Source organism: Calonectris borealis, chromosome 3, assembly GCF_964195595.1.
Source record: "Calonectris borealis chromosome 3, bCalBor7.hap1.2, whole genome shotgun sequence".
Classification (NCBI taxonomy): domain Eukaryota; kingdom Metazoa; phylum Chordata; class Aves; order Procellariiformes; family Procellariidae; genus Calonectris; species Calonectris borealis.
In genome coordinates this window covers 64,792,264-64,810,884 of record NC_134314.1, presented here as the reverse complement: position 1 = coordinate 64,810,884, position 18,621 = coordinate 64,792,264, and the positions used below count along the sequence as shown (strand labels likewise).

At 34.5% G+C, this 18,621-nt stretch overlaps 1 protein-coding gene across 15 annotated transcripts in view; it reads left to right on the top strand.

The window, feature by feature from the left end:
• AHI1 (Abelson helper integration site 1) overlaps positions 1-18,621 on the top strand; it is a 100,027-nt gene that overhangs the window by 69,045 nt on the left and 12,361 nt on the right. For 10 of the 15 annotated variants that reach the window (XR_012672994.1, XM_075145883.1, XM_075145878.1 and 7 more), the window contains 4 exons: positions 5,925-5,983; positions 10,545-10,610; positions 12,960-13,122; positions 14,602-14,702. Coding sequence is in view for 12 of the 15 variants with exons in the window: in XM_075145883.1 (XP_075001984.1) it covers positions 5,925-5,983; positions 10,545-10,610; positions 12,960-13,122; positions 14,602-14,702 (389 nt within the window). In the remaining 3 variants the exon portion in view is untranslated. Of the gene's footprint in view, positions 1-5,924; positions 5,984-10,544; positions 10,611-12,959; positions 13,123-14,578; positions 14,703-16,374; positions 16,765-18,621 lie in introns of those variants that run through there. The other 5 variants (XM_075145885.1, XR_012672995.1, XM_075145882.1 and 2 more) reach the window with 5 other exon arrangements.

The following is an 18,621-nucleotide window of genomic DNA, read 5'->3' as shown; positions in this document are numbered from 1 at the left end:
TGTGGTACTGAATTGTGCAACTCCCTAGAGTTACTTTTTTAGATAACTGTTTTAATACCAGCATTTAATAAATAGTTGGTTAAAAAGGTAAATATTGCATACTTTTTTATTGAAAGCTTATCCTTCTGTGCATACTTTTCTATATGGTATAGTATTTTGAATGGCAACCACAACCTGACCTATTAGACATAATTTCCCAAGTTTCTTTTATTTTGTTAGTTTACAAGTTTTCATTGTATTAATGGGAATGGGGAAGGGAAACAAAAAGAAGTTATGCTTTTCCACCTATCAGCACAGCTCTGTTTTGGCTTAATTGTGTGTGGTGTTTGTTTTGTTTTGTTTTGTCATTGCCATCTAGATCAATCTCTCCACTAACTGGAGGAGTGACGTGGCAGCAGTAGAGCTAAGGCTTCTCTCTCTTTCACTTTTTAAAGTGTATATAGCAAGAAAACATCTCTCATCTGACTGGTAAAATAAATTAACAGAAGTTTCTCTCTATAACTTATAGAAAGTAAGACCATAAACAGAGAGGGATTTTCTACCTGACATTGAGTAGACTTCTATCAGTGCAGAATACATTGCAAGAATCTTACGGGTGTTTGTAGAAGTCCTTTGCATTCAGTAGTGATGCCATCACAGCACTTTTGTATATATACTTAAACATAGCATGTGAGAACCGTCTATTTTGAGAATATACATTTTAAGTGGCTTGCAAGATACGGGCTCTTGAGAATTAACCATTTCCTTTGGCGTCGTGTTAGTTACAAAGAGAACACTATTGTACAAAGAATGCTAAAAATGCTCTGTTCATCGTCTCACTTTGAACTGCTTTTGAATGTAGTTTTCTTGCTCCACCTTCAGCCAAATGTGTTCCAAAGTAGTTTTAAAAGCTATGATACAGATTAAACTTCATTGAAACAGTTTTCAATACACTTTGGTGCTATCCATTTTCCTGTTCAATTTGGAATATGTTCAAAATCATAGGTGCTAGACTAAGTTACGTAGAGCAGAATTTGAGGTGGGTTTTCACCTACAGCATTGGATATTAGTAAAACATCTGTTTGCTGGTAAAACAAAAAGGCACGCATGTGTTAAGTGGGTGCATCCATTCCTTTAATTTTATGTGAACTGCATCTGAAAATGTTTGTGGTGGGTTTTGAAAGTATTTGTGATCCTGTGTTTAAGTAAAGGAAGACAGGTTCTTATCCAATATATAAACAATCTTTTTATTTAATGAATTCTGTTTGATCTGTTAAAGTATAATTGTTGTGAGGATAAAGCCTTTGGGGGAAGATTAATATATATTTAGATCATTACAAAATGATCTTCTTTCTCTTATATTATACCTAGCTTGAAAAATAAAATTATAGAAAAAACTGAGTAATACTGCTCTGAAAGCTTTTGCTTTTAAAAAAACTCAAAACTTTCCTTTGAAGCCTAAAGTAGAGATTATACTGCATACTAAAAGATCCTTTGGTCACAAAGGTCATACTTTTGAATAGGTGACTGTGCTGAAAACATAATTCTGTTTACTGGGAACAATTTTAAAGCCACAGAAGACGAGTAGGAAGAGGACTGAATTGATATTCGCATATTCATCTCATATCTCAGTTGACTTTTTTCCCAGTGTTTGTTGTTTATTTGGGTATATTTTAACTATACCATGTTGCAAGCGGCCACAATATAAATTATAAGAATGTCTGCAATAAGAAATAGCATTTCCTAGAGGCATAGTTTATTTTCATGTCTTTCAGGATTTGTTTGTGGGTTTTTTAGACATTATTAATTAGTATAAACCTAAAGTAAAACTCAGTTAAAAATAGAATAATGTGGAACTGGAATAGGTAAGATTTTTTTTCTCTGTATACTTTAGAGGGGTTCATCACAGAAATGTCTGAATATTAACTTTTTTTCAATTTCCTTGGTTATTTATTTGTTCGTTGGTGTTCTGTGATTTTCTGAGGATTTTCCAGGATAAACTTTTGGATGTTTTCATTAACTGAGATTCCATGAGACTGGAATCCTTGGAGATTTATAATGCACAAATACCTTTATTAATTAACAGAATTAATTTATCAAGAGCATTTCACAAAGGGAGAAAAAGCCTGCTTTTGAAAAGTTAATTAAAACATAGATTCTGTAGTGAATGTTCTCTCAGCCTCTACTAAAAGAGGAATTTTTCACATAAATGTTTAATATTAGGTGATTGTAGGCACTCCAGTAGGATAATAGTGGAATTATGTGACTCCCTAGAGGACTTTTTTCCTTGTTCTGGCTCTTTTGCTATCAATTTAAAACAAATATAATAGCTAAAGATGCTCTTATTTAACAGGAAATGTTCTTAATCATCACAAGTGCTATTTTGGGGCATTGTTGCTGTTATCATATAAATTTCTGTATTAAGTCTAATCTGTTTGGAAGTGAACTCATCTATTTCCTGTGTATTTCAGCCCAATTATGTAGAATTTGATCGGTTCACACGAATGTGCTTTTCTAGAGCAGAGGGTAGTTTTTCAGTGAAAGCATGCAATAAAACTGGGAACTTGGTAGTACAGACATACGTTTTGGACAGGAGGACAACTGTTTGGTTTCTGTCTTCTTTTGTCTTTAGTTGCAATTATACTGGCAGAGAATATATTGCCAGAAGTGACTCAGAGGAACTAAGGATAGACTTTCAGTTCACTGTTCAAATTGTACAGGAAACTAATACGGTTTCAGACTCCCTCTGAAGGCAGACAGCTACGTTGTTCTTCAAAACACACCTATTCTTTGGCAGGCATTTGCCTAAGCATATGCTTGGACTCACAAAATAATCGTAGCGAGAAGATTATGTAGACCATAAGGAAGAGTTGCTGTTAAATTGTGTCAATGTGAAAATTCTGATCATTTGAGAAAAAGCAATAGCATCTATCATTTTGGGACATCTAACATAGCATTTAGACATTAGCAGTAGGTTCTTCTAGAAATAATTTATTCTTCTCATATAAAGGAGACAACTGAAGAATCGATGCAGAGTAATAGGGAATACAGTAGTTCAAATGTTAATACTTCCATAGGGAAGATTAGCTTCTCAAGACATACAGGGTTTGGAAAGGGAAGGCAGCAAATGCTGTTAAGAAAGAAGATTGTTGGAGAGTTCAAGTAAATCCTGTGAATCAATAAAAATGCTTCTCCATTACTGATTTTGAAGCATCCTTAAGATAAGACAGTCTAGATTAACCTAGGTGTTGGTTTTTTTCAGGTTTGACCTTACAAGGGATTTAATGACCTTTATATAAGCTCAGGCTAAGTGAGAGTCCCAACAGGTCACGGTGTCCTGTAAACTTCATTTTTGGATGAAGTGGAAGTGTCCTTCTGCAATCCTGACTTCAATTTCAATACCTCACTATAGTAGTTGAAAAGTTTGCACAGCCTGGATCAGAGATAACAAAAGCAAGCACTGCTGTTAGTCACACCTGCTCGGTGTCATTTACATGCTTCATCAAGCATGGAACCACGTCAAGTCAACAGCTGTGTAAAATTGCTTTAAAAATCTACTGCATCGTTTGAGAAAGAGGGGATGGATATTCCCTTGCTTGCTGAATGGACCTTGTTTTGTGAATGAGGAAGATTTGAACAGGGTTTTTTTTTTGGTGGGTTTTTTTTTTTTTTTTAGTATGACTGTTCTGAATGTAGGAGCTACTAAAGGAATGCTTGATAACTGAAAGCAACTAACGGAAAACACTAAAGACTAGTTTGGGGTAACCAATAGTCATGATCAGTATGAACAAACAGCATTGGCTCTGTGGGGCATAGAATATTTGGACCCAAGTATGCTGTGGTCTATTTAGTGTTTACACCTCAAGCGAAGTAATAAGAATTTCCTGTGTGTTTCGGAAGAAGGCTCTAGTCACGGAAAATGCTAAGTCAAAACCAGTGCCAGCTGCTAGAATTCAGTACAGTACTCCCTGTATCTTCGAGTTACACATCTGTCTCTCTCCTGTGCTTGCAGCAGAACATGTCTGCACTGCCCTTTATTCAGGCTTAATTGGGGATATCAGTCTAACCATAAAGTTTTCACCTGACAAGCAGCTAAATATAGAGACTGCATAGGAGTACTCACGTACAGAAACATACAGTCCAGAAGTACTTGGAGGTAATACATATTTTCCTTAGGAGAACAAGAAATATTTTATATTACTGATAAAAATCCAGATTTTTTTTTTTTTTTCAATTAAAGCAATTGTTTTCATCATGTATTTTATACAGCTTTTATCTTAGAATAGGTTTATGTGAACTGGCACAACACTATAATGCTCAAATTGAAAATCCTATGGTAGAATACTTCACTGGCTAAAGAAAAAAATATTTTTTTATCATGCAGACATTTTATTGGTCTTGATTTTGTTGTTTTGTTTTTTCCAAAGAGTTGATATGACACTTGTATGCAATAGTATATCCATATGTAGTATCATATCTGTAACTGTATGAGTATGTAGATAACAATATTAATAAGAGTAATATCCCCACTGACTTTTGGTGTTAGTGCTGAACAAGTATTTTAGCAAATAGCTTATTTTTAAAAAAGGTAAGCTTCAGGTCTACTGTCTTTGAGTATGGGTTGAACTCAGAAAATGGTTTCTGTGCTCATCTCTTTCCTCTTCTGAAAAGAGATGGAAAAAAGTAATAAAAATCAAAGTAAGCCTTTCAAAATGAAGCATTTCAGAATTTACACAAGCTTTTTTGAAATTATTAAGATCACAAAATTTTTAATTCATACACAAAATTGAAAAATCAATTATTGCATTTATTTAGGATTTCTCACAAGTACAAAATTATTCACATGCAGACCTGCAGGAGCATGGTTTAACTATGATTGTTTGAGCTTGCAGCTTTTCTTATATTTAGAAATATCTAAATATCTTAATGATTAAACATTTATGAGTACATCTCCTGTGAAAGTCTAAACCACCAGGCTTTAGAAGGTATACTGTAGGTGGAGTTGTGCAAGCTTCCTTGTGGAGCTATGCCAGTACATGGGAATCTGAATCTGAAAAGTCCTCTTTATTCAGATATTGGACTGCTCAAGAGTAGGCTTTTGGAGTGGCAAATGAAAATGAGTTTTCAGAACTTATTCCTCTTTGAAAACAAAACTTGTTTCAAATCTAGTGTCTCACAGAGAAAATCCAGTGAGCTTAACTCTGTGTTGTCTGGCATCTCTATACTTGAGAAGCCGTTCTCCAATGAAGCAGCAGCATTTTTCACTGTTGTGTTCAACAACTTTCAGATTTTTGTATCTTTTCTTTTTAAGATGTTTTCTTAAGTATACAGCTGAGGAGACCAATAACAAAAAGATAAATCCATAGATGATGAAAAGATTTTTCCTGAGCTTAGTAGTTAACATAATAGTTTGAAAAGAAAAGAATTTACAAGTACTTGTTCAAATGCACTATGTAGAGAGTGAATAAAATAAACAGCAAGATGTGTTGTGATAGGAACTCAGATGATCAAAGGGAACTATTGAATAGGCATAGTTATTCTTTCAGATAAAATAAGGAAGTAATTCCTTTGAGAGTTTTTGTGATCATTTCTATTGGAAAACTTCGTATGCATTACTCAGAAATTCAATGAAGAGAAAAGCAATACAGCCTAGATAATAGTGTCAGCTTTGAGCACGAGGTGGCATGTGGACATAGCTTGAGCTATTTCTCCAAATCATTTGAATGGAAATATTGGATTAGTTAACCTTGTATCAGGTCTGTTAGTTAAATAAACCCTCCAACTGTTCCTGACTGAAGGATGCATAGTTGTGACTGAAAGATGTTGCTGCTTTTCATTAAAATTTTGTCAAACATATCCTGCTAACATAATGATTTTAAAATAAAATGGTTTATTCGATGGAAAAGGATAACAGGCAGAAAATTCACAGCCTTTTCTTTTCACAGGGTGTTTCAGCCCAGTAGGAAATCCTCTTAGCCGAACACTATTGGGTAGACTACAGATGGTAAGGAATTCTATCTTTGCATTTTTTTTAAATTGGTGTTTAACTATAAAATGTCATTATTCACAAGTCCTCATTGTAGAGAGGGGGTTTTTTATGCTGTTTTTATTCACAAAAGAGGTATCTTCAAGCAATCAACAGTGTTTGATTGAACAAATACTGTTCAATCAGTATTTTAATGTTCTCCATCACAGCAAGCTCTATAAATATTTACAGGATCAACTGTTTTGGAAATTTCAATAATTTAAAATATTTTTTTCTGAGAGGGTTAAATTAAGGTTTTGAATATTTTTGTTACTTTTTCTGTTATAAATGCAGTAATATATATGTTATAAGTGCAGGTAGACAGTGATTTATATCAAGAACGTAGCACATTTACAAATGACAAAATAGTTGAAGAGGTTTTGAATAATTTCAGGAGCTAGAGTATTTCACATGCTTCTGAATTGATCTTTTTTCCCTTTTTTTCTTTTTCTTCTTTTTTTTAATCCCTGTAGACTTTACTGCAGCAGCTGTGTTTGCATTTCTGTTTTCTGTTTGTACATTGCAGGTTTCAATAAAGTGCAGCCTGGCACAGTTTTGTTTTTTTTCCTCTAGGCAGATTATAGATTCCCATGCTCATTAAATATTGAAGGACTGTAATCAAATAAGGATTGTAGTCATCTGAAGCCTAAGGAAGTAACTTTACAGTGTCTACAGACAGATTAATTAAGACCAAAGAAGAGTACATTATTCTTAGCAATTAATACTTTTAGAATCACTTTAATTTAGCTATTAATACTGTCCTTATACTTCTGTTTCCCGTAGACTACATTTTCACAGTTAGGTGTCCTGAGCTAGGAGTGTGTTGACAATTAATTGGACCAGAGAACAAGAACAGAAATACGACAGTGCTAACAATATTCAATTATTTTATGCTATGTCTTAGCTTATTTAGCATTTCATTTAAAACTTCAATTACTGGGGTAAAGAGATTGCATGACATTCTTAGGGAAGGAGAGGATTAAGTAAATTTCTAACCCTCGGGTTCATAAGGAAAAATGAAAACAATGGAGCAACTGTTAAAACTCAGATTGATTCTGTAAAATTATTAAATGTTTTAAATATTGTCTCACTTTTAAGCCAGTCGTGGGTTTTTTGAGCACTATAAGTTCATTTCTTATTTTGTCTCCTTTAAAAAAAAAAAAAAAAAAACAACAACAAACCACCATAAAACAAAAACAACAGCAACAACTAAACCCCCAAAAGGTAACAGTCTCAGAACCTAGGCTATTACACACTGAGGCACAGATCTACTGAACAGACAAGAGAAGCTTTAACACTCCTTCCCTGTGTCTTTACTGGAGTATTTGCACAAGTAGCACTCTCAGTTTCTCTGCTATTCTGGCAGATAGCAGGTATAGGGAGGCAGAGTGGAGACAAGCAGTGGCACTGTGCAGCATCCAAGAAACAGATGTTTGTGCTTCTTCATGTCACTGAGTCTATCACTCTAACGGGAAAAGGAGGGAGGGTGACTTTGGCCCTGTGTGCACACACATTGGGGTTCACCCCAGTATGTGTGGTGTCTGCCTAAGATTAATCTTAGAAAAGCTTATTTTCCAAGTGTAGTTATTAAGAGTTAATGACTAATTAGAAGTGGGACTTAATCTATGTGTTTATTCTGTTACAATGAAGAATGTGTTTACATATAAGAAAGAAGCATATGAAACCACCGGTAGACTTTACATTTTTCCATATTTTTTTCTTTAAACTTTCATATTGTAGTATTTGAAATATATTTGTTCAGTAGTAGAAATGAAATGCTGAAATTTTTACAGAAAAGGCAGTAATAGGGTATCACTTGTTCTTACTCAGTGCTGCTTCTCCTAAAGGAATGAATGCTATCTAATGCCCAAATCCTGTTGGCCGCTATACATCTGCATGAATAAAAGCAAAACCTCCACTACCACAATCACTGAAACTGCCCAATTAAAAAGAAGCCATAAACATTTTAATTAGGGCTATTATCAGGAATCAGTGACACTTGATACAGCAACTTATTTATCAGTTTACTCTTACCTGCAATGCTCTCTTTTGTATTAGTGTCCTAAAACATTTTTTGTTTGTTTTTGTGTTAGAAATGTCAAGGCTATCTAAGTGGGTTAGTCGTGGATAACCAGCGTGATATTCCATTGTCTAGAACTCTGTATCAACTGCCGCATCTGTTTATCATCTTCTGAGGATGTTCCTTATGCTGAAAGCTGCTAACAGCTTTGTTCAAGCAAAATCAGTGTGGCACGGCGGGCTTTTCCAGCAAGAATTTTGTTCATGTTTCTCACAGACGGTCTGCCTCCCAAAACCACCAACTCCTCAGAACATAACTATAGCCCCATGTCTGTTCCAATGCAAGGAAAGGATTAACTAGTTTCCATCTTGTATTAAAAAAAGGAGACGTTAATGTTGTGTTAAGGACGATGTATTCATACACTTCAGTATGTCTGTCGCTTTTTTGGAATCCTGAAAATGTGGCTTAATCTTGTGACACAACATAAAAAAATGATGTTTCTAAACTGAAAGGCCAGTAGTTTTTGCTGGATATTACTTGCCCCGTAAGTGGTAGTTGGCACTATTTGAGAAATGGCACAGCACGCCAGAGGCAGCTCTGCTGCCTTGCAGTAGATACATTTGAGGTAGGCAGCCGTGGCAATTCCCCTGTCCCGCCGGAGGTAGGGTGTGTGTGCAGTCCATGACATATTTGGAGTATCTCTTTAAGAGGAAACTCTTTGGATTGTTGTTGCCTTAAAGTTTAACGCAGTGTCTGAGAACATTCAACATAGTCTCAGGATGACTCATGGATTTTAGCTTGTTATTTCCAAACAGCTCGCTCTCTTCAAGCTCTTCTTACGTTGAGTGTTTGAGAGCACATAAATACTTTATTAAAAAGAGAGAGAGACAGATTGAGACACAATAATGGGGCAATATGAGTACCCGAACTGGATACCTAAATAATACTGCTAATAATTCTGATGAATCATTTTTGAGCAACAGGAGGCACTCCCATCCCACAGGCTAAGCACATTGCCTGCACAATTCTCTTAACCTTGAGAATGGAAAATGAGAATTAGCTGAAACCTGAAAGGCAGTGCTAACTACCAGTAGACCACTGAACAAGCCACGTACTCTGAACTGCAGCTCCACCGGTCTTTGTTCAAAATTTGTTTATCAAATCAGGCAGTTACTTCCCTCCTCCCCCGCCCCCCCCCCCCCATGTACGTACATAATTATTCGGAACTCTTTAGGTGGTAGGCTTAGATGTTCTAGTAGATGATAAGAACTGAGTGCAACTGTTTGCTTTTATACTGTGTTCATCTCTATGTATGGTGTGTGTCTGTAACTACTGTGGCAATACGAAAACAGTCGGGAGACTGGATGGAACCTCTGTGTTCAGGATAGTCAGTGATTTCTTTCCCATATGGGATACGCCTAGCTAAGTTAGGAAAACAATGTTGAGGGCAAGAATCTCTGTTCTAGAAAATGCCATTTATTCTGCTGAGGATTGCAGAAATTATGTTCCTTGGATCACTCTAATTAAGAAAAAAAAAAAAAGAGAAAATAAAAGGAGCAATAAGTTTTAGGTGTATGTTCTAAAAAAGAAAGAGAAGAGAAAGAAGTTCATGCAAAAGACAGTTAAAGGAGGGGCTGTAAAATATGAAAAAGGTGAAGTATGTTGGATAGAAATTCTAAAATTTAAATGTTGTTTATAATGTGGTACAATCTGTTATTGGTTGAAGTGTTGTTTACTTCACAAAGCTCACATTTGAATCTTCTATTTTAATTGCTGTGTAATATTTCTGTTCTGCATTGTAGTTTGTATCCTTTGACGCACACAAAATCCAGGGGAAACTGGTTTCCCCTCTGTGAAAATAGGCCATTGAAAAAAATTAAGTAACACCAGCAAAGGACTTCCATCTCTTCCTTTGTTCTAATTGGTTGCTCCTCTGCTAATTTTCATAATTTTTCTGTTTTAAATCTTCTTTCAGCTGAAGAATTCTATGGTTTGACAGAAATCAGATTTTGTTGGTACAGGCAAATCCTAATTATTGCATTAAATACCTGCTTTTCCTTTGACTTTGTTGAAAGTCTGAAGAATGAGAAATAAAGATAGCACAATTAGAATTAAATGGAAAGTATTGGTTATTAAGACCAACCTGAAATTCTCCATTATATGAAAGTGCCATCTTTTGCATACTGGTTCAGAGGTAAAGTTCACTGGAACAACTTCTTAAACATCTACTGTAGTGTTTGCAATGCAAACAAGCTTAGACTGCATAGTCATCAACCCTCTGTCTTCCCCCATGTTGTCTTTAGTGTAGTGTACATACTTGAAAAACTTAATATCTTTTTCTAAATATCTACATATTTAGCCAGTAATAGTCAGTGTTGCTTAACATCACTTCTGCTTTTTCTTTTTTTAAAAAAGTATTTTATTACAGACAATTCTTACTGTTTTACAGTAGACATGAAAATACTCAATAGTTTATCAAAATACTTAATATTAAAGTTTTAAAATAATTTCTTCTTCTAGAATGATGATTGCCTGACTGCACTGGGGGTGAGAGGAGGAAGCAGTTGTCCACTTGGGCAAGAGACAGTAAGTATTATGTAATTTTTTTGCAGTATCTTGTATACCTGTTACACTGTATCTGTGCTTTTGAAAGCACATTCTTTCTTTTAGCATGATCCCGAGGATTTTTTTGCTACCCTAGATTTTGTAATTCTTACAAATATATTCATAACCCCCATAACCACATTACTGCTGTTTTTATATCACTCTTCAAAAATCATTTTGTAAAATTTTGATGAATATAGATTTTTCTTTTTGCTTGAACTTGGACCCAGACAGAATTTAATTTAGACACGTCTAAATGTCACACCAGAAGAAATTCCATTGCTTTGGGCATAACTGTGAGTGTTCTACATTCTTCTTTGGTCCTGAGATGCATTTCCTGTATCCCCTTATGCTCATTTTCTGATCATATGTCTCCAGAGAATGGCAATTTCTACATTTCTTTTAAATTGTCAGGTTTGCTCAACCAGTTGTATTACAGGACACATTGGTATTTTAATTTTTTATTTCTGGGAGACAGGCAGTGGGACTTGCTTGATTGGTTTGAACTGTTTGTTGGCAGTGTTTCCATGTTACTAAATTTTTGTAATTTTTTCCAAAGCCAAAAGCACTAGAACTATCTTCCAAAAGACACTGCAAAAAGAAGTATTTGTTGCTCTGCCTTTCATTGTTTTTCATGCTGCCAACTAATTAGTGTTACATTCCTTTTAATTTATTTATTTATTTATTTATTTATTTTTTAATCTTAAGTGACCTCATGATTTTCATAGTGCTATCACTAAGGAAACCATTGCCACTTAACTGAAGTGGGCACTGTTAGAGCACCCCTTACTGGACATGATCATGCAAGCTTCCAGTTCTATACTGTTTATCTATGGTGCTCTTTAGTGTGTTTTAGTTTGGTTCTATTCTATTCTAAAGTTCATATTTCTATATTGTCAACATCACCTGTAATTACTGTATTAGCTTTCCTAATGCAGGGAGGAGAGTTATGATAAAGGATGATATTTCATTGTTTAGCTTCTTTATGTAAGTTCAGGATTACTGAATGCATATTTAGATAAATTTCTTGTCTACTGAAAATTATGCTGATACCAATTCTTTGATGCTGACCAACTCACAAATTACTACATAGAATTTGCAATGGTAGCATCATTTCCATCTTTTCCCATTCACACTGATTTAATCTGTTTAAGTGATGACATGCAAGTATGAAAATACAAGTGACCTTGGCTATATTTTTACACATATAACTCATAGGTTATCTTACTCAAAATAGAAATACAAATATAAAAAGCACTGTGCAGTTCAGCAGTCTTAGGATTTAAATGCATGCATGAGTAATAAAAAAAGGAAGTGTTTTCTCCAAATCCTTATCTTCATAGTAACTTTGCTGTCTCCTTTTATCACCTATAACCTCCTATCACTCCTAATGATCTTTGTTTCTGACCTCTTTACTTACAATTTCATAGAGGGATCTGATATGAAGATTATATATAGGGAAGCAGTGTTCTTTGTGTAAAATGGGTCATAATTTTGTTCTTCACTTATGATGAGGGAAGTGAGCAATTCCAGTATTCTTTCACTTCACTTGTTTTCAGTCTTTTCTGCTCTGAATTCATCAGGACAGATTTTAGTTCATAGGGCATAGGAAATAAATAAGAAACTCTACTTGATATTTTCATGTTCAGTGTAGAAAGCAAGCTTCTGGTAATGTATTCTATGTAGTATGCATGGTGCTGACCACTATTAGTACTTTTTTCCAGAAAAGTATAGATGAACTGTATTTCACTGGCAAATGCATTTATTATGTGAAATGGAATATAAACATATTTTTGGCAGATATTTATAAAATTTTATAGGCAAATCCTTATTTCTAAACAAAAAAAAAAAGAAAAAGCGGAGCGATCAAAACAAAACTTTGCAATGACATTTTTGTATTAAATTTTTCCGTCGGTAAAACTGTCATACTGTTGAAGTATTTATTCAAACACATATGCTTCCATGAGCACACACAGAATGGGATCTGAAGGTGGTGTAACAATTCTGAGAAAGTGAGTGTATGAAGTGTTTTTTTTTTTTCCTTTTGCTTCACAAGTAAATTGCTTATAAAACTAACAGCTGCTGTTTTGAAGCTAATCTTAGTGAATTGAATGTTCTTAACCATTTCTACAATCCCACAGTCCTTTATCTTGCCTCTCCTGCTGCTTTCCCACCACCCCTGATCCCATTAGCAAAACTTGAGACAGCCTCAGCTTTTACCAAAGTGCAGCTTTGGTTTCAGCTGCTTTTCTGCAAGAGGAAGTGAATGTTGCGCTTTCTTCTCTGTGGCATGGTTGTGATAAAGCTGTGGTGCTCTTATCTCTCTTTTAGGTAGTGGCTCTTTATGACTACACAGCGCATCGATCAGATGAGCTAACCATCCATCGCAGTGACATTATCCAAGTGTTATACAAAGATAATGATAACTGGTGGTTTGGCAGCCTAGCAAATGGACAGCAAGGCTATTTTCCAGCTAATTATGTGGCTGGTGAAAGTAAGTTTACTGCCGTCTTCCTGGTATACTGGTGTGGGTCTAACTGATGGTCCAAGATTTTACTCTGCTGTACTGCTTATTGTTCTGAAGATATGAATTTAGCATGCAGATGGCATAATGATGACTTATTGTGATGCAGAAGTTGTATAAAGTTAGCTAACCACTTAGCAAGTTGACACACCTGACTTAGGAAGGTATTGGCACTTAGTTAAACATTCCAGCTTATATAGTACTAGCTTAATTATCAGTCAACTGGATTGATTCCTCGTCTCTTCTTACATATAGCCACTTGGTTCATGCCCTACCTTGGCAATGTTTTAGGACACATCAAAGCATTTCACAGACATCTTAGGTTTTCTTAGGCAATCTCTGTGAGATCTAACCAGTTACTTTTGTAAAAACTCTTGAATTTTCCCCTACTCTAACGGAGAATGCACAATTCCCAAATAAGTGGATTTCAGTATGAAGTTTTAAAAGAAGAGTAATGGTTAAATCTCATATCTGAGCATTGCACTTTGCTACCAGGTCCTTGTCATTAAAACAGTTTTGGTTAAACTAATACAGACAAACTTAAATGAATCTGAACAAATAATATAGGAAGCATCCTACTGAGTCAACTGATGTAAAGATGCTCAGTGTCCTGGCAGTTGTTAGTATTCAGCTTATGGACATAGTGTGTGGTTGCATGCTACAAGAAATTCATTTGCCTTCCTAAACTATCAAACTATCAGTTATACTGGTGTTTAGAAATCTTTTAACCAAACATTTCTCAAGATGTTTTCCCCCATTTTCTAGTTCCTTCCTCTGTCTTTCACGTGAAGTCTAGTATTTATGCCTCTTTCCTAAAAAAAACCTGGACATAACACTGTGCTAACTTGATGATGGTAATTAAAGTTAGCTTAACTACTGCCCTTCCTCTTTGTCCTCCCTTTGCACATCCTGTGCATTTTCTCCTTCCTTTCTTCCTTGCAAAATAAGCCAGAGAGCAGTCTATAGGAAGATTCTTCAATAATGGCTGTTGTTTTTTTTTAAAAAAAAAAAAAAATTTTGAGGCAGTTGTCCAACTCTGCAAAAAAACCCCTGGTATATAATTTGTTATTTCAGTTGGTGATCATCCTATTATTGAACCAAAAGAAATGCATATGATACATTTGTTAAAAAAGTATCAGCTGCATTGCTGTCAGTATGGACTTTGTTCTTAGTCGTGTAAATGTTTGATTGTTTTTATTTTATATAATTACCTATATAAATTACCTATTCATAAATTACATTTAAATCTAAGCTTACTGGTGTAAGTAAAAGTTAATGGGCAAATTTTGATAAATTCTCGTACAAAGTTTGGCTTCAAATATTTTTCATCTGTTTCAGTTCACATCCTGTTATTGACTAGATCATAATGTCATGGTTGTTCACATAAAATAGATGCTTCACAATTCTTTCATGACTTTCATAATAGTGAATTATGGATCTTCTTTTCAGAAGAATATGAAGAACAACCTTCAGGATTAGTTTCAGATTCTGCTCCTCTCCTATCTGAAGGACCAAGAGAAGCAGAGGAAGGTTCTCCAACACTACATAAGGTAATAATTTGAGAAGAAGGGATTCTGTAAGTAGTGGTGGAGTATGTCCTTTGTGTGCCAAGTGAACTGTATTAATTTTCAATCCTTTTTGGAAAAATTTCTTATGTGTAGACCTCATTCCAGGCAAGCAGGTAGGTTTTCAGCAGTTGTCTAACGTTTGTCTCGTGTGGAACCAGCTGTTCCATCATGTGTCAATTAAATATTCTGCCTACTCTTTGCACCATTGTAATGAGTTGCAAATCTCCCATTGACTCCAAGGTTGACAGAAGTATCTCACAGCTACCTGACGTAAATAACGGTTGAAGAAACAACATGGATTTGTCAAAACCTGACATACTTTCGGGCACTTGGCTGTCATTCTTGGAATATGCACTGCCCACAGATTCTTCAGATTTTCTGCCATGAAATTTCCTTATCTATCAGGTTGCTTAGGAAAAAGCTGTGATGTTTTACTCTTGAGAGTTTTTCAGTCCGCGTAATAATATCCTCATTAAAGATACACAGTATGATCATAAAGCCTTATTACCAGACCAGGAGATAGGCTGCATCTAAACGTACTTTCTTATCAATAGATGTTTCTGTTTAAAAGCTGCTGAGAGTTCTCTGATGTGAATGACTGCACCCATCCTGTAGGTTGCGCAGGAGGGTGGACTATAGAGACTTCATAGTTTGGAGGAGCAAAGGAAAGAAAAGCTTTTGTCTTGACTATGTCTGATATCTCTCCACTCCCACTGTATACTTATATTGGATTGCAATTGCATATGGCATTATGTTGTTATTTACGTATCACATACTATATTGTATGCAGAAGCATTCCTGTTTCTGTGATTTTAGTTAGCAGTCAGAATACACTATGTACAGAAGAACAAAGAAACAACAGCCAATTTTTAGTCAAGGAAAAAAATAGGGGTTTGATTTTTATTTTTTTTTTTCAGATCTTTAGAAATACTGCTATGTGCAAGGCAGGCCAAATGACTCTCACTTCTCCAGACAAACAGAGATTAGAAACTTTGCATAGCTTATGTTCCCCTTCTGTGAAGTAAGACTGATGATTGTCTTAAAACATGGAATACTTTGTAAGCAAAAAAAAAAGTAATAGAAATTAGTTCAATAACTGTTAGAATTTAAGAATTTTTTTATTCCAAAATGTTTGTATCCTTCTTAAGTGTGCTTTCAACAGCTATTCATTTAGTCAAATGGTACTAACGTAACTATTTTAAAAGTGACTTTTGTTCAGATTTCTTTCAAATGACTTGACTTTTCCATGTACTTTTCTAAAATCGAATCTAATATTTTGCATCTGATTTTCAGGACTCAAAATGTATGCTGTGTTGCTTAGTTATGATTTCTTCTTTTTTCAGATGATTTATCTAATCTTTGCTGCATAATATATATTGTAATGTTCAAGGTTAAAACACTCAAAGCTACTTCTATTAACCTTTTTTGTGTAGCTTTTGTTTTTAATAGGTGAATAGAGATAGGTAGCATTTAATAACTTATTGAGTACGGATGACTCACTTGGCAGTCGTGTTGAAGCCAGCTGTCTTGTTGAAGCCAACTGCTATAAATCGAATTTACTAAGTGTTTTGTTTCTATCTATACTTTAAAAATTGAATTAATCACTACACCGAGCAGTAATAATTAATCTGAAGTATCTTTTACCTCTTTGTAGCTGAGAAACTCATAGGCAAACCATTGTCCAAGAAAGACAAGGGTGCATTACTTCCACATACTCCTGTAAAAGCAGACTGGAACAAATACAGGAAAAATTATAACATTACTGGAAAGCATGAAGATTTCTTTCATCTTGTTACCTTCCTTGCCTTCAGCAATGTAGACGTCCCAGAGGGAATATATTGCCATACTGACCCAGTTTCACTCATACACAGATTAGAAAAGGGAGAAATGCTGAGATACTTATTGTCATTAAAGACTTGATCATTTTTATGCATATCTTTTTTTCTGTTTTAATCTAGTAGGAATCTAGTTGATTTACTGGATCAAAATACTTTTATGTGCACTAACTAATGTTACTAACATTTACAACCAGTATTTATTGTTCAACTTTGTGAGAAGTAACGTTTGATTAGTTTTGTTCGCTTATGTTTTCTCAAGTGTCTATGGTTGACATATTTTTCTAACAATAGTTTTTGTATTGCTAGTATCACTTTTTTAGTAACACTCAGTAGTATTTCATCAAAATATTCTTTACTTTGATTCTACTGGCACTTTGAATTAAATTGACTGCATATTTAATAATTAGTACATACAGATATTCAAAAGGCATAATGAATAAAGTGTACAATAACAGTCCAAAAACAAGCAAATATGTTGCTTTTTATCTTGCGCAGCATCCAAGGTCATTACAAAATCACAAAGAGTCCAGAGAAAAGTAATGAAACATTTACAAGTCCTGAAAAAATGGCATAAGAGGATATACTTACAAGATTAAACTAAAAAAGAATGAGCAGTGAAGAGAGTGTATAAAATAGTACATGATGCAGTGAGGTGAACTGGATGCACTCTTTTTTCTTTTTTTTTTTTTTTCCCTTCTGTTGTTAAACAAGATCAGGGAACATTAAGCTGGAATGGAACATATCTAATACTGGTAGAAGGAAATTTATGTTTATGCCATGCTTAGTTAACCTGGTAAACCTAGCTACTACAAGACACTATTAAACTTATGCGCTCAAGGATTAATTTTTTTAATAACACATTTTAGGCTGAGGTAATGGCTGAGATTCCAAAAGCATCTGAATGACTGGGGAACACAAACCTGGCTGATTTTTTTTAATTTCAAGTTACATAAGCACCGTATAAATAACCAAGATAGTGAGTTGAATCAAATGATCAATCAAATCTCTGTAAGACTTGTGATGCCTTGAAGTGTAATGGTTTTACAAAAGCTGCAGAGTGCTGCATGAAGAAACAAATTGTCATTCAGCTGTTTGTCATAATGAAGGAAAGTTCTACAGCACTTTGGCTTTAGGCAATACCAGATACTTCTGAGACAAAACTGCTAAGACGACCACTGAGGGGGCTGATCGGTTATGGCAGTTCCTGTGTTGCAGCAGTGACACAGCAACTTTTCTTCCTATTCCTTCCATTTTTTGTCAGTATTAAAGCTGATAAAAGCAAAAGCCAATTTCTTTTACATGAAAAATATGAAAAATCATTATTTTTTAATACCTTATGACTTTTTTTTTTGCTTTGACAGAAAATGAAGCATGTTTTTTTGAAAAAAAAATCCAAAAATATTTATCGAATAATTAAATAAGTTGTTGCTTAAGTTGTTACCACAAGCAGGAAAATATAACTGAATTTTTTGGTTGTGTTTGGTTTTTGGCCACAAGCATATTTTCCCAAATACTTAGTTATATCCAGGTCTGCTATATCTATTGTTCTTTCTTTTTTTTTTGAGGAATACTTAAATATTTAGCTCTGTTAAGACTGCAAAAACACATACTATGAAAATCATCATAGCAGTTACTCGTGAGATTTTGCTACCATACAAGACTAAATAGGGCACTTAAAATGTAGAAGAATACTATGGTTTTAATTACTGAGAATACCAGATAGACTAATTAAAAATAGTTTTCCAACTGCAGATATTATAAATGCTTATCTAGCTAATCTTCAGAATTTTATGATGAGTGAATAAAATGGAATCATTAACATTAGGAGAGGGTAATACTCAAGATCCAATATTAATCTTTGCAAATAATAAAAAAAAGTTGTAGTTCAAAGAACCTGCTTTCAAAATGCTTTCTACCATCAGCTTTGCATTCATAACATAATAATTTTATGCAAACCTTGTTTTCTTGCCTTATGAGTTACTTAACTCCTGAGCCACAAAATTAGGTCATAATCATCTTTAATTACAACATACATCTAAACTGCCAATAGAAATTTCATGGAG